Source organism: Pantherophis guttatus, chromosome 6, assembly GCF_059756535.1.
Source record: "Pantherophis guttatus breed Tessera chromosome 6, ASM5975653v1, whole genome shotgun sequence".
Classification (NCBI taxonomy): domain Eukaryota; kingdom Metazoa; phylum Chordata; class Lepidosauria; order Squamata; family Colubridae; genus Pantherophis; species Pantherophis guttatus.
The window spans coordinates 43,259,717-43,275,039 of record NC_142068.1 but is presented as its reverse complement, the minus strand read 5'-3'; the positions used below and the strand labels follow the sequence as shown (position 1 = coordinate 43,275,039).

The 15,323-nt window shown below is 35.9% G+C and overlaps 1 protein-coding gene across 2 annotated transcripts in view; it reads right to left on the bottom strand.

Moving 5' to 3' along the window:
* Positions 1-15,323, bottom strand: part of UGGT1 (UDP-glucose glycoprotein glucosyltransferase 1) — a 47,933-nt gene that overhangs the window by 7,177 nt on the left and 25,433 nt on the right. For both annotated transcript variants that reach the window (XM_034439785.3, XM_034439784.3), the window contains 12 exons: positions 14,402-14,532; positions 12,835-12,930; positions 12,416-12,518; positions 10,781-10,860; positions 9,027-9,216; positions 7,395-7,553; positions 6,596-6,681; positions 5,615-5,699; positions 5,177-5,265; positions 4,837-4,941; positions 2,672-2,756; positions 299-481 (listed from right to left, as the gene is read on the bottom strand). In XM_034439785.3, the coding sequence (XP_034295676.1) occupies positions 299-481; positions 2,672-2,756; positions 4,837-4,941; positions 5,177-5,265; positions 5,615-5,699; positions 6,596-6,681; positions 7,395-7,553; positions 9,027-9,216; positions 10,781-10,860; positions 12,416-12,518; positions 12,835-12,930; positions 14,402-14,532 (1,392 nt within the window). The remainder of the gene's footprint in view (positions 1-298; positions 482-2,671; positions 2,757-4,836; positions 4,942-5,176; positions 5,266-5,614; positions 5,700-6,595; positions 6,682-7,394; positions 7,554-9,026; positions 9,217-10,780; positions 10,861-12,415; positions 12,519-12,834; positions 12,931-14,401; positions 14,533-15,323) is intronic.

Here is a 15,323-nt window from a genome sequence, read left to right as displayed (position 1 = left end):
TGAAGACAGTGGACAAGGCCTTCTGTATATTAGCATTTAAACTGTGAAACACTCTCTTTAAAAAATTAGAAATGTAGTTTCTTTCTTTAGATTTAACTGTGCTATTAAATCATTTTATCCCATTTAATTTTCAAGAGATTTTACATTTATCAGCTATTTTTTCTACTTATGAATACCCGTGAAGTTTGTAAATTATTTTTAACATTTAAAATATAAGTTGTAGGGTGCCCTAGCTAAAAAAGACACCTCAGACATTCTTTTTAAAATAAATAACACTTGAGTCTTCAAAACCACTTACCTGGTCAGCATCTACAAAAAGGAATTTATCAACAGCGAGGGGGAAAAGCACATCCAGAAAAAGAATTTTGTAACCCCAAATAATACGTTGCTTCTCTGTTTGCTGATGAAGCCAGCGTGGCCACTTGTACTGGACAAACTCATACTGGAAATTGTACTTTTTAGCCATATATGGGATGAATTCCTGGAACAAAATATTAGTTACTGTCCTAACATCTTCTAATACAAATTACCAAAAACCCCATAAAGAACATGTTACATTATTCTTAACAAAACCAGATATTTGGCTATGAAAAATATTCAAAGATAATGGTAAATATGCAAGGGGTAAAAGCAGGAATCTTCACATTTTGCCTAAGTCTCATAACCAATGAAGTTTAATTTTCTTGCCTTCCTATATTTCTTATAAGCAAAGACTTTTGTGTGGAAAAATGATTTTAAGTAGATGAAATTAAGAAATATTGGTGTATTGTCCTTTCTACTACCCAGCAAAGAGGATTTTAAACTAGGAACAAAAACACCAACAACCAGGAATAGAGGTTTCAGTACACTGGAACATATCCACAGGATATTCCAGCGGAGTATTATTCTCAAAGAAATTATTCTTAGTTATCTATGCTGCCAAACGGGTGTGTGTGTGTGTGTGTGTGTGTGTGTGTGTGTGTGTGAGAGAGAGAGAGAGAGAGAGAGAGAGAGAGAGAGAGAGAGAAAGCTTTTCTTCCAACTCACTAGAATTAAGCTCATTCCCACAATAGTATTTGATCTCCACTTATAATGACTGTAGCAATTTCATTTCCCATCACTATTCATTATTGCTTTGAAATATGGTAGAGAAACCACTTTTAACTTGTCGGGAAGCTATTCACGTATATATAGTATATATATAGGTATATATAGGTATAGATCTGAGAGCCTGCTTACAAGATAGATGATAGATAGATATAGACAGACAGACAGACATACAGACAGACAACCATGTTTCCCCGAAAATAAGACCCTGTCTTATATTTTTTTGAACCCTGAAATAAGTGTTTGGCCTTATTGCCATGCGCTCAAAAGCCCGATTGGGCTTATTATCAGGGGATGTCTTATTTTGGGAGAAACAGGGTAGATAGAGATAGAGGTAGAGGTAGAGATATGCATGTTGTTTAATATATGTATGAAATCTGACACATTTTCCACCTTTATCAATGTACTCCTGGCACAAGAATGTGTAATGATTCTAAAATGTAATTTATTTTCCAGTTTGAGGAAAGTGAATAATGAATTACATTTTCTTACATTATTTGATATTCTGTGTGAAAAAAATAGCTAGGAATATGCTTGTAGTTCTAGCAATAAATGAGCCACATCCTAAATTAAACATATGTCTCCAGACTAATTGCATTCTAACTAGCTGCATTCTTTAGCTGGGATTTCCTATAACCTGGATCCAAAATCTTACTCCCACCTCTCAACCATTCTAACTACCTATTATCAAACTGAAATGATTAAATAAGAACAGATGGGAAAGTGTGGGAAAATGAATGGATGGGGACCTGGCTGTTTAGAAAAAATGAGAAACAGCCATGGAAAGAAAATACGGAACATGGAATAGTTGAAGATCTTGGGATACAAACAACAAGAATATGAAAAGGAAAAAGAAATCAGGGACATTCGGAGTTTAGAAAAGAGATTTAGCAGATGAGTTGCTTGAAATGCAGAGAATTTGTTTTCTATGGATTGAATGTTCTGCTGAAGCAAAAGCAGAAGCATTTCTGCTTTTTAAGCAAGTAGCTTATGGTTGAGCTCACTACTTTGCCTGTGATTATTTTGGACAGTTCTGTTTGTCCATATTACAACCCTGTTGTTGACTTGACATAACTTACAGTTTCTTTCCAGTGTAATTCAAGATGCAGGTTATTAGCTTTAAAGCCCTGTATGGGATGGGGCCAAGTTATCTGAGGAACTGCTTCTGCCTGGGTATATTTGCATATTCCACCAGGCTGGATAGGATGGCACACTCCGGGTACCTTCTCTCAAATGCTTTCATCAAGTGAGACCCATGAAATGCACCTTCTTAATAGTGGCCCTGCTCTAAGGAACACTCTCCCCTTCCAGATCCACCAGCTGGCTTAAAAAGCTGGCTTTCCCCCAAGTATTGGGACAGGCTGAGGCTGGAGCCCAATTTTGTCTATTGAGGTTTAGACACAGGAGATTTTGTGTGTGTGTGTGTGTGTGTGTGTGTGTGTTTGTTTGTTTGTTTTTTACTATTGCTGTGAGCCACCTAAGTTATGATTTGGAACATGGGCAACCATATGTTATTATTAAATAAATAAATGTAACTAAAATTCTTAAGAATATAAAATAGAAAACTTATTTTCTTACAACAAACCTTAACTGTGGGCGATAAATAATTCTTCAGAAACCAGAACTTCACCGGAGTTTCTGTGTGTTTCAGCACGGACAGCATCATTATGCTATTAAAAGATATAAAAAAATAATATAACAAATATTATAAATAACTAAAATACAACAGATAAAATCTAGAATTAATTTAAACCTTTATGTGTTATTTTTCACCCATTTTGTAACTGTAATTGCAAACTTATGAAAAATCTTAACAAACTGACTATCTTAAGAAAGCACTGGAAGGAGATAAAACTACTTTCGTACTTTAAAAGGTATAGTTAATTGCTTTAAGGCTGTTCTTGAACAAACGGCTGTAAAGAATGAAAACAGACCAGATTGCAGGATTTCCCATTAGCACCGCTGTATCAGAAGCTGTATGAGACTACATAAATTAGTCTATCGAAATGAAGCACTCCACATGATTTTAAAATGATTATATATTGTATTTTAGAATTATCATTTTTTCTGATTGGCTAGAATGATTCTGGATAATTTAAGAACAGGTATAGGCTGAAAATAGATAGGGATCTGGTAACTTTCTATGTACTCTCTCTAAGAGATTAGTAAGAATTTCTGATTTTCCACTAATTAAGATTGCTGAAAAAGACTTGGTGCAGATATGAAAGTAGGAAAACTTTTAAGTAATGTATTAAACATGGGTTCATATTTCTGGCTTCGTGAGCATGTAGTACCAAACCTAGAATGTTGAGTCTTTACTGACACCTCTCGGTTTCTACAACTAGGTGTTTTGGATTTCTGCAAATGCACAGTTGACAGATGGGGGGAGGAAATTTTTAAAATAAGAGTAGTTGCGAATTTAAAACACATCATTAAAAGATTGTGATAAGTTTTTTTAAAAAAATCTAGACTAACACTTGATTTGAAAAATTCAAAAAGATTTTTACTCTTTGAGTCAGATACCAACTGTTATAAAGCTTTATGAAATTCCACTGAAGGCCCATCCACTGATGAACATCAGTACTTATCGTATTTTTCAGAGTATAAGACACTCCGGGCTATAAGACGCATCTACCTTTTTTGGGGAGGAAAACAAGAAAAAGAAATCTGCCTCTGCCTCCCAGCAATTTGCCTCGTTGCAGCAAACAGCTGCTTTACTTTCATTTTCATTTTCAGCACAAGATTAGCACAAGAAAAAAAAAATCTGCCTCCCAGCAATTTACCTCCTTGCAGCAAGCAGCAGAGGCCTGGACAGAAATAGGCAATGGCAATCCCTGCAGCCTGAAACAGCTGAAGGTCGGGAGGCTGATCTACAATCAACTGCTTGTGCTAATTAGGCTGTGCTAAAGCTGAAACAGGCTGTTTGTTCTTGCTGCCTGCTGCAAGGAGGTAAATTGCTGGGAGGCACAGGCCAAAAGGTGGGGGCCAGTGCTACATTCGGTGTATAAGATGCACCCAAATTTTCATCCCCTTTTGGGGGGGGGGAAGTGTGTATTATACTCCGAAAAATACGGTATGTATGTTAAAAATGAACAGTCGGCGTCTTAAAGTCTCTCATCACCACCTAACAAAAGCTCATGAGTGAGTGTAGTATTAATATCTTAATACTCTTGAATAAATCCTCATTCAAGTGTAAGCACAAAACTGTTAAACCAGGAAAAAGTGTAGCCTTAGTACTAAGGAAACAGGAAAAGCCAATGTTGATATGGATCATACTAAAATAAAACCTATATGTCATGATATTGTTGTTTCAGTTCTTATTTATTTGTTCAATTTGTATGCCGCCTTTCTCCAAAGACTCAAGGTTTAAAAGGGTGCCACAGGGAAAATGGTGAGAAGCAATTTTCCACTGCCACTGAAACTAGAAATTAGGAGTCGAAATGAAGAGGTATACATTGCAGATATATAGGTTTCATTTAAATATAAGGAAAAACATTTTGATGGTAACATCTGTACAACAATCTTTCTATGGATGCTGTGGATTTTTTCCTCTGGATCTTGTCCAGGTTGTCCCTTACTATTCTACAATGGTATTAATCCATAATTGTAAAATTATTCTCTTATTTATCAGAATGAATCTTGGGTAAAATAAACTCCAAAACCTAATAAATGAAGAAAACAAAAAAATCCTGCAAATGTCCATATATAAGCAGCATTTTACAATTTGAGTAAAATTAATTCTAGACCTACCGAAGAAATCTCTCATATAGATGCCCCGATGCCACTGAAAAGATGTTGATCACATCTTCCTTATCCTGTCTCACTTCTTCTTTCTTCTGGCCTCCTGTAAATCCCCTAAAACAAGGAGAAAAAACTTTTTGCAATGCTCAATTTTTTTAAAAAAAGGTTTTGTTTCACGTTATGTTATTTTATTAACTACTAGTCATTATTGCAAAGAGTGGTATTATGGCTTTAATAGAAACATATTGATAAATAAGATAAACTGATTCCAAATATTCCTAAAATTATGTTGTAAGGAATTAAGTTCAGGAAATTCAAGAGGCAGTGACGGACTTGCAAGTATCTTTACCATTTCAGAGATTCCCAAAATCCAGACTCATTTTCATTAGTACCATCACTAAGTAAATCTTCATTTAGCATATCTGGCTTCTTTTGAACCTACAAAGACATAATAAAAAGGACAATATAATGTGCCGAGGATTGAACTGTTGGGTTCTTAGTGATCTATGAGCTTCTTTTTCTTCTTGCAGAAATATCTGTTAATGAAATGTCATTAAAAAACTAAAAGAAAATTAAACTCAGAGAACACAAAGAACCTGACAAAGAGAAAATAGTAAATTAGCTTAAGTATATTTATACAAAACTACAAAGAGTTCTTTTAACATTGTTAATATCCTGGGTTTTTTTCAACTATATTACAAATTATACCAGTATATAAAAATATTTTTTGAAACATATAAGGAAAATCTTGTTGAAAATAGTACTTTACCATCCTTTTCAAACTCACCTTCACTTTAATAATTTTGCTTTTAAAATTGTTGATAACAACGACAACATCACTGGCATCTGGAGGAGAATCTGTCTCATCATGACTAAAAATTAATTACATTTAAAATATTAGCTTTGTAATCACTACTTTGCTGCCACTTTTCTCTGCTTTGTCAAAATCTGTCTCAAAACTGGTTTTACTTCAAATAGTTTATGTTTCCCAAATTCTATTTCAGAATCATATTAATCCAACTATGGATATATACCTTCATATAAATTTTATTTATGAAACAAAAGAAACCTGACTATTGATGAATGTAAAAATTTTAAAGTTCAAATGAACTTGCTCAAAATATTTCAAAATCCTGAGAAAGAAATATTCTTATTTTGAATTCAGAATTGTTGTTTAAAGCTTGAAATTAAGCTTTAAACCTCAGAGTGTTTTAACTTCAGGGCATTTCTGGAATAGTTGGGACATCACAGCACTTCTAGTAAGTGTGGAACAGCTGTTCTAAACTGAAAGGAGGGAGGCATTTTTAGTTCAGAAGTTTTCACATTCAAAACTGTCCAATGATTTAATTAGGGAAGTGAAATGAAGCCAACCTGACTCTTAAAGTGCCAATTCATAAGACCACCCAGGTTCTTCTAATGTAGTGCCAATTCTTTGAAACTGCTTCCCTATGGAAATCAGGCTAACTCTCTCTTTGCTGGACTTTCAGAAAACTCTTTAAGACTGAGCTGTTTCCAAGATCCTTTCTCTGATTTGTTATAGTGCCATTGTGGTGGGGGTTTTTAAGTGGATATTTTACGGTGGGGTTTTTCTATTTAGAAAAACTCTATATAAAATTTTTGTTAACTCTTGTTAACAAGACTTATTTTTATTATGGTAGCATAGAAATACCGTATATTAAATAAATAACTCAATGCCATCTTGATGAAATGGTTATATACTTCAGAGTTTAGAAACAAACAAGTAGAATCATGATTTTTACCAACCTACCTGTAAATTTTGTAAATATCATCAGACCTTCCCTTTCTGAGCCTCAGAAACCAGGCACCAGGGTTGGCTTTTAACTGAAAATATCCCTAAAAAGGAGAAAGGGAAATGGAAAAAAAACACTCTAGTTGACCTCAGGCAATTTACCAAGTAGCAAACTTCCCATTATGATGCCTAATTCAGCTGGGTTTCGCTTGGCAAGTTGTGTGTATTATTTAATTAATAACTGTGTATTATTTAATTAATAATTAATATTACAATTAATAATAATTGTAAAATTATTCTCAAGATCTCAAGAGAGTATCAGTTATTCTCACCCAGATTCTTTTAAAAAAAAGGAGGCTAAAATGCTGTGAGAGATTCTAGCTGAGTAATTTACTATTTTGAATTGTATTTTATTATTAGATTATTTTTCTCTGTTATGACTGCAAGATGCTTTTTAAAAAAAAAAAATTCAAAAAATCTTTAAATTATTTATAATACTTAATGTTTAACTCAGCCTAGCCTCTCATTTATGTTTCTGGCTGAGCAAAAGCCACAATAAAAACTTTTGTGAAAGTCAAGGGGCAATGGGTTTTTTTTCTCTTTACATGATTACTTGCCTAGAAATAAAACAAGAGAATGGCATATCTGTTTACATGCAAGATATAAGGCGGAATATTGGCTATTCTGAATTTTGGATTCCAGAAAATGGCTTGCTTGTTTTATAAAACTGTCTGACATATGTGTGGCCAATTAAACATTTACAAATCTATTTCATATTGCATTCTATTAAACTTCATTAAGATGGTCAGTCACTTACTAAATTGGCCATGACAATGGTGTCAACAACAACAGGGTTTGTTGATGTTCCAAGAGTGAACTGAAGACCTCTGGGAGGCTGCCCTGTAGTGATATCATAGCAATGCCCTTCCAAAAGGAGGTGTTCTAATTCGTACTCGGCTGACACTACACTCTCCACCTATGTAGAAAGAAATAACCACTAGTTTAGCATTCAAAAGCTTTAGTAATTAAAAACAATGATCAGCATCAAGAAGCTACAGCTGAAGTAGGAAAAGTAAAATAAATAAGTCTATCTTACAATTTTAGATAATGCGGTATTCCAGGCTTCATATCTACAGCTAAGGAGACCATTCTTTTGTTTGCTTTGTACCCAGAAATATATACAAATATTCACAACTCTGCATTGTAAGAAAATGTCTACCACTAGAAGAGGTACAAATATTTTTATTTATTTTATTAATTTTAATATGACACCCAGCTCACCTGGAGGCAACTCTAACATAACATATGCTATGTTCTGTTGTTATATGAATACAGGTTTTTTTCCAATTCTAGAATCTGCAACCATCTTACTAAGACAGCCTTACACAACTATACATTCTTCAAAGATACTGGACTTTACAATATCTCAAATTTCCAGCAAATGGGATTAATAATTATGCCAGATAAAGAATTTTGGAACTTTGGAGCTCATTTGGGGAGTGCAAAGTTGGAATAATAGTTCTGGAAAATGCTTCAAGAGACCCTACCGACATATGTAGTCTTCGCTGAATGATGGTAGCAGCACTCCGCAATCATGTGATCTCCATTTGCTGCCTTCATTGTAGGCTTCCAACAAGAAAAGTCCATGGGGAACTGGCAGGAGGTCATAAATGGAGATCATGCGACAGCGAGATGCTGCAATCATGCAGGATTTGTTTAACAATTGTGCCAGCCACAACTGCTGTCATAAATCGGCACTCACGATATCAATTTTATAATTGACTTATTTAACAATGGAGTTGCTGGTCCAAATTACCATTGTTAAGTTTATTTAACAATTAGCATTCACAGTTTGCCAGCTTCACTTATCTTCTTGCTATTTAATATCACAGGAGAAATTTTCTAACAATGAGAACAATTAACTAGTGGAACGGCTTGCCTTCAGAAATTGTGGATGCTCCATCACTGGAGGCTTTTAAGAAGAGACTGGGAAGCCATTTGTCCAGAATGGTATAGGGTCCCCTGTCTGAGTAGGAAGTTGGAGTAGAAGACCTCTGACTAGGTGGCTCAGTGGCTAAGGCACTGAGCTTGTCAATCAGAAAGGTTAGCGGTTCAAATCCCTAGTACAGATTTCCTGTGTGAGCAGGGGGTTGCCTAGATGACCTCCAAGGTCCCTTCAAACTCTGTTACTGTTACAGCATTAAAAAAAAAACTTTATTGAAAAGCCTATTCTTTAATGGAAAAATCCAAGTCCTTGAAACAAAAATCAGAGTAGATTATTGGAAGATAAAAGCAAATAAATTATATGCATCTTATCCTCCAAATCATCATGCTGGTTAAGACAGTGCAGATTTTAATCTTCAATTAATTGACTAAAAAGTTTTAGCTGAAAGCTTTATGGAATATTTCTATCCTTCTCTAAAACTTGAATGCATATTAATAAATTTACCTCCTCCAAATAAATGTTGTCAAGATCATATGATGCTCTTATTGACTCCACCATCCAGCTCTCTGGAGTATTTAGATTCAGAGTAAATAATGGTGATTGAGGCATATCCAAGAATTTGGCAACTGGTCCAGGAATAAGGTGTTTTTCTGCTGTAAAAGTAATTTCTGGCTCCAGAACGTAGCGATAAAAGCTAAGAGGTAAAGATGACAAACACTTAAATGTTTTAGTATTAAACATTTGGTCTCTTGCTGGTTGCTTGCAGACATTTCATTACCAGACTAGATAATCTCTTCATCCTAGAAGGGGGTGGGGTTTGCTACTCTGTTTATATACAGTAGCTATTAGTATTGGTGGGGGTAGGGGATTGTGTACTCCTTGGTAGTTCTTTCATTGGACTGTTGTTTATTGCTTGATTCTCTGATGTTAATTCTGGTGTTAAGATTAACATCAGACAAACAATTCAGCAGTGAAAGAGTGAAAATAAAAATGAAATTAATAACTAGCTGTAGCCTGCAGTTTTCCAATATTAGCATTAAAAGCACAGTAATCATAATATTTTATCAGTATTACTATATCTTTATAGTAATATAGTAATTTATGTAAAGCCGCTGGGTGAGATCATCCGTGGTTTCGGGGTGAAGTACCACCAGTACGCTGACGACACCCAGCTGTACATCTCCACCCCGGACCACCCCAACGATGCCCTTGAAGTGATGTCCCGGTGCCTGGAGGCCGTACGGATCTGGATGGGGAGGAACAGGCTAAGGCTCAACCCATCCAAGACTGAGTGGCTGTGGTTTCCGACGTCCCGATATAGTCAGCTGGCGCCATCGCTGACTATTGGGGCGAATCATTGGCCCCCATGGAAAGGGCTCGCAACTTGGGCGTCCTCCTGGATTCACGGCTGTCTCTAGAAGAGCACTTGACGGCCGTGACCAGGAGGATTTTTCATCAGGTTCGCCTGATTCGCCAGTTGCGTCCCTTTCTAGATCGGGACTCCCTACACACGGTCACTCATGCCCTCGTCACCTCTCGTCTGGACTATTGTAACGCTCTCTACATGGGGCTCCCCTTGAGGTGCACTCGGAGGCTCCAACTGGCGCAGAGTGCGGCCGCGCGGGTGGTTATGGGAGCAACGTGGAGCTCCCATGTAACACCTCTCCTGCGCGAGCTGCACTGGCTCCCAGTGGTCTTCCGAGTGCGCTTCAAGGTTCTGGTTACCACCTTTAAAGCGCTCTATGGCTTAGGACCTGGTTATCTACGGGACCGCCTGCTACCACCAATAGCCTCCCACCGGCCAGTACGCTCCCATAGAGAGGGGCTCCTCCGGGTGCCGTCGGCCAAACAATGTCGACTGGCGGCCCCTAGGAGGAGAGCCTTCTCTGTGGGGGCACCTACGATCTGGAACGAGCTCCCCCCGGAGATACGGAGGATCCCGGATCTGCGCACCTTCCGCCGCGCGCTTAAAACGTTTTTATTCCATCAAGCTGGTCTGGCCTAAATCTTCTCCCTTTTAAAATTTTAAAATTTAAATTTTAAACACTAATTTTAATTTGTTTAATTATGGGATATTTTTAAAATTGAGCCAAATTGTTTAATCTGTTTTAATCTATTTTAAATTTTGTATTCCTGTGTTTTATCTTTAGGTTGTTCACCGCCCTGAGTCCTTCGGGAGAAGGGCGGTATAGAAATCTAATAAAATAAAATAAATAAAATAAATCTTGTTACATTTGACTTAGGTTATTATACCTTACCTTTTCAGAGGCATGTCAGAGAGTTTGGATTGACAGTTCATAAAAACTCTGAGGTTCATATTTATGAGTTTGTTCAATACCTAAATCAAGAGAAAAGGACACATAAATCTAAATGCAATTAAAGTACAAAGTTCGTGCAGTTTCTTCCTCTTCTCATATCCATAATGTTCTTTCTACTAGCTCATAAACATTGAAATGCACTCATATTTGCTATAGGGGAAGAACTGCTATAGGGGAAGAACTTATTAAATCTGTTAATTGATATTACACATATAGCTAACATAAGAAAACTTAAAAGCTAGTTACTTAACAAATCAAAGTGCTCTCTAAATGCATTCAATTTAATTCAAATCTCTTATCTCCTTGGGCTGTGCAATATAAAGGAGCACAACTGAATCACTAAAACAGCTGCACATTTTTTTAAAGTTCATACAGCTGCTTCATAAACTAATTCTTGCCTCCATATGTGTGTGCATGCTCAGGCTCTCCTCCTTTCTTCTCCCTTTCCTCAGTTAAGTGAAGCAGATGTGCAGAATAGACTCTGGCTTAAAACACAGAGAGTCGGATCTGGAGAAAGGTACATCTGTTTTATTTTTATATTTGACGTGTGTCATGTGCACCCTTGCACTTAATAAAACACTTCTTCCAAAGGATTTGCACAGGTCATGAATTATGTATTGCAGCATTTGCCATATTAACACATAATGCTTTTAAAATCTAACATCTTAAGTCTTTTTGTTTAAAGCTTTACAAGAGTGTTCTTAAAAGTTATTATTACTCACAAAAAACTAAGATAAGGCAAGGTAATAGTATATTTTGAAAATGTTTCAACAAGTGCCAGCATACAGGTACTTATGACCACAATTGAGCCCAAAATTTATGTTGCTAAGTGAGAAATTTGTAAAGTGAGTTTTGCCCTGTTTTATGACTTTTCTTGCCACATTTGTTAAATGAATCACTGCAGCTGTTAAATTAGCAACATGGTTGTTAAGTGAATCTGGTTTCCCCTTTGATTTTACTTGTCAGAAGGTTGCAAAAGGTGATCACATGACCCGGGACACTGCAACCGTCATAAATGTGAGTCAGTTGTCAAGTGTCTGAATTTTGATCACATGACCACAGGGAAGCTGCAATGGTCGTAAGTATGAAAAATGGTCAAAAGTCACTTTCTGCAGTGCCGTTCTAACTTTGAATGGTCACTAAGCGAACTGTTGTAAGTGGAGAACTACCTGTATTTTGCATGTTAAGGGTGACTTCTTTTACAATAGGTTTCACACATTACTTGTAAAATGAGCAGCTTATTTCCTCTACTGGTCAAAGAAAAAATATCTATAACTACCCAAAATATTCCAAACATTTTGCAGTTACCAATATAAATCATAATCATAATCATAATAGAGATATGTTTATGAATAAACATATGAATAAAAGAGATAATAATAATAGGATAGGATGATGAAAAAAATAATAGGATGCTAGCAGCAACCCATATCAACCATCAGCACCAGTCAATGATATTTGTGATATATTTTTAAATGTTCAGTTGACTGAGTTTCATGTTTAAAGAATAAAAGAGATAACAACAACAACAACAATAATACAACAACAACAATAATAGTAATAATAATTTCACACCATAAGCAATGGAGCAAGTCTTTGTGCCTCTCTAGTCGCGGGATCAACAATAGCCACAACATCAAAATATATTTCTCCTTCTTTTGGTCTCAACTTAACTGCACTAGAAAAAGAAAAAAGAAAAAGAAACTACATACAATATGTGCAATCTTGATGTTTGTATTTAGTCTATGACAGAAATATCAGCAAAAGTCTAAAACATTTATGAATTCCGTTTTTAGAACACTTAAAGAGTCAACTCATGTGTACATATAATCCGTTACTATTTTATCTTTTAAATACTTCCTTAACATTTTTTGAAGAAAACATGCCTGGAAATTCTAATGAATGAAATCTTTTCAGGATTATTTATATTTTACAGAACCTGAATGCATATTATTCTTGGCAGACAGACAAGACTAATTGCAGATTATTTTTACCTGTATCTGTCCTCAAAAAATTGGTATTCAATCCTCGCTTCTCCCTTTGGTTGTGCAGACAGAAGAGCATCCACCTTCATGACAAGGTCACTTGCACTGAAGAAAGAGAAAAAGACCATCCTGCCAATGTTTCCTGCCAATGTTATTATCTTTAAAAAGGTCACTTGAGATATAATAACAAAAAAACAAACAAATTGTAAGTGCTGCTTTTGCAAATGATAAATAGACCATATATGAAATCCTGTGGCTTAAATGCAAGTCAACTAGCTGTTTCTTTTTGCTTGCTTACAAGAGATATCTATTTCATTTCCCTTGCTCTGAGAACTGGCTTGGGAGGGGCACACAGGGATACTGGAGGATGGAAAGACCAGAAGAAGGATGAAGCCACAATCCACTGTTCCATTAGAATGCAGATAAAAAATCAACTTCACGCAAACCAGAAAGCTACAAGACAAAGGGAGAATAAGAGATGAGACTCATAACGGAGAATATTTGTAACTCAGAGTTGACATGAGGGGTCCTTAATGCTCTCTGAGCTTGCTTGTTTTCTTGCAGATGTTTCATAACTCAAACTAGGTAACATCTAGATTAGCACTGAAGTTACATAGTTGGGGTCTGCAAGAAAACAAGCAAGCTCAAAGAGCCCCAAGGATCCCAGATGAGACTCATTCTGTAAATAAGAGTGAAGTTGTTTTTCATTTGCTTTTCAAAGAGAAGCAATGCGGAGTTAATCCTCAACTTACAACCATTCATTTAGTGACATTCGAAGTTACAACGGCACTGAAAAGAGACTTATCACCGGTGTTCACATGACTGTTGCAGCAGCATTCCCAGAGTTACGTGATCAAAATTTGGGCACTTGGCACCTGGCATGTCTTTATGACAATTACACTGTCTCCGGATCATGTGATCATCATTTCTAACCCTACCTGGCAAAGTCAATGGGGAAGCCAGATTCAATTAACAACTGCATGATTCACTTAAGAATTGCAGTGATTTGCTTAGCAATTGTGGCAAAAAAGGTTGTAAAATGGGGCACTGTTTTGCTTAGGAACAGAAACTTTGGGCTCAATCTGGTCATAAGGCGAGGACTACTGGTATCATGTTTTATACTTTCTGCTCATGTAGTACTATTATAAAATAAGGTTTAAATATTTTCAGTCAAGTGTTCTTCGAAATACTATGAATGGGAGATAAACTATAATACCCCCTAACACATTAAAGATATTGTGCTACCAGGGAAAATGTAAAGAAAAATAACAGAATCAATATAAGTTAAAATCTTACAATACAATCTCTCTGCATTTAAAATCACCTGGATTTTAAAGGAATGTCTGTATCCGCAAAATAAATTTGGAATATACCATTCTATTTCTGCCTAATACGCCCTGGTTTTGCCAAAGATATTATTTTTCTGTTTTTAATACACAACTACCAGTACCATTATGTGGAGGGTGGCATGACAGAGGAAGAATCTCTCTTATGTATTCTACAAACACTGAAACTACCAACAGAGCTCAGTGAAGAATTTCACTTCCTTTCTATAACCTACTCAATTTTTACTTACAGATCTTCTTCCACTCCTAACTGCTGTACATGAGATTTTATTTTCTGCCCAGATGTCTTTACAATAATATTTTCTAGCAAGTGGAAGTCATCCTGGTTAAAAAGCTCCCCAGCTTCCAATGGACCAATAATCTGAAATGAAGATGAAATGGTATGATCATGATCACTACGAAGTAATCTGAACCAGACATATCCTGCAACATGCACAGTATCTTAACATGCATTACCATTGGGAATACAACACATACAATAGCTTTGCAATTTTTTTTGAACAGTAAAAAATGGCAATCTTTCATTTAGATTGGTATCAGTACTACCGTGTCATATCAGGTGAGATTTCACATGAAGCAGGGTCATTCTGATTATGCCACCTAGGCATAAAAATATTCTCTTTCAAGATGTTTGTTCAGTTTCTCTTAGTATTAGGCTCATTGACATTTGAGGTTTATTAACTTTTACTGCCTGTAGGATCAATGTGCTGCTTGATTATTTGATCCAATTGTTTTATTTTGATTTTGTTGCTAATTGTTGCTAACTACCTTGGTAGTCTTTCACAATAAGCAAATATTTCTACATTGAATGTCCCAAAGATGACTTTCTGGTTTTTATTTGAAGATGTTTCGCTTCTTATCCAAGAGAGCTGAAGAAGTTTCTTGGATGAGAAGCGAAACGTCTTCAAAGAAAAACCAAAGTCCACTTGCCTCTTGAAAAAGCAACTTTGGGACAACCATGACCTGGATGATTGAGAATCTGCATAGACTTCTACACTGAATGCTTACTACACACTATTATTAGTACAAAAAACCAGAAACATTTCACTGCTAGATGTTAAGCTGTAATTCCAATACACAATTTTAAAGACTGAAGCTGGGAACAGCAGAATAAATTAACCCTACCATAGCTTAAAATAATACAAGCACTTT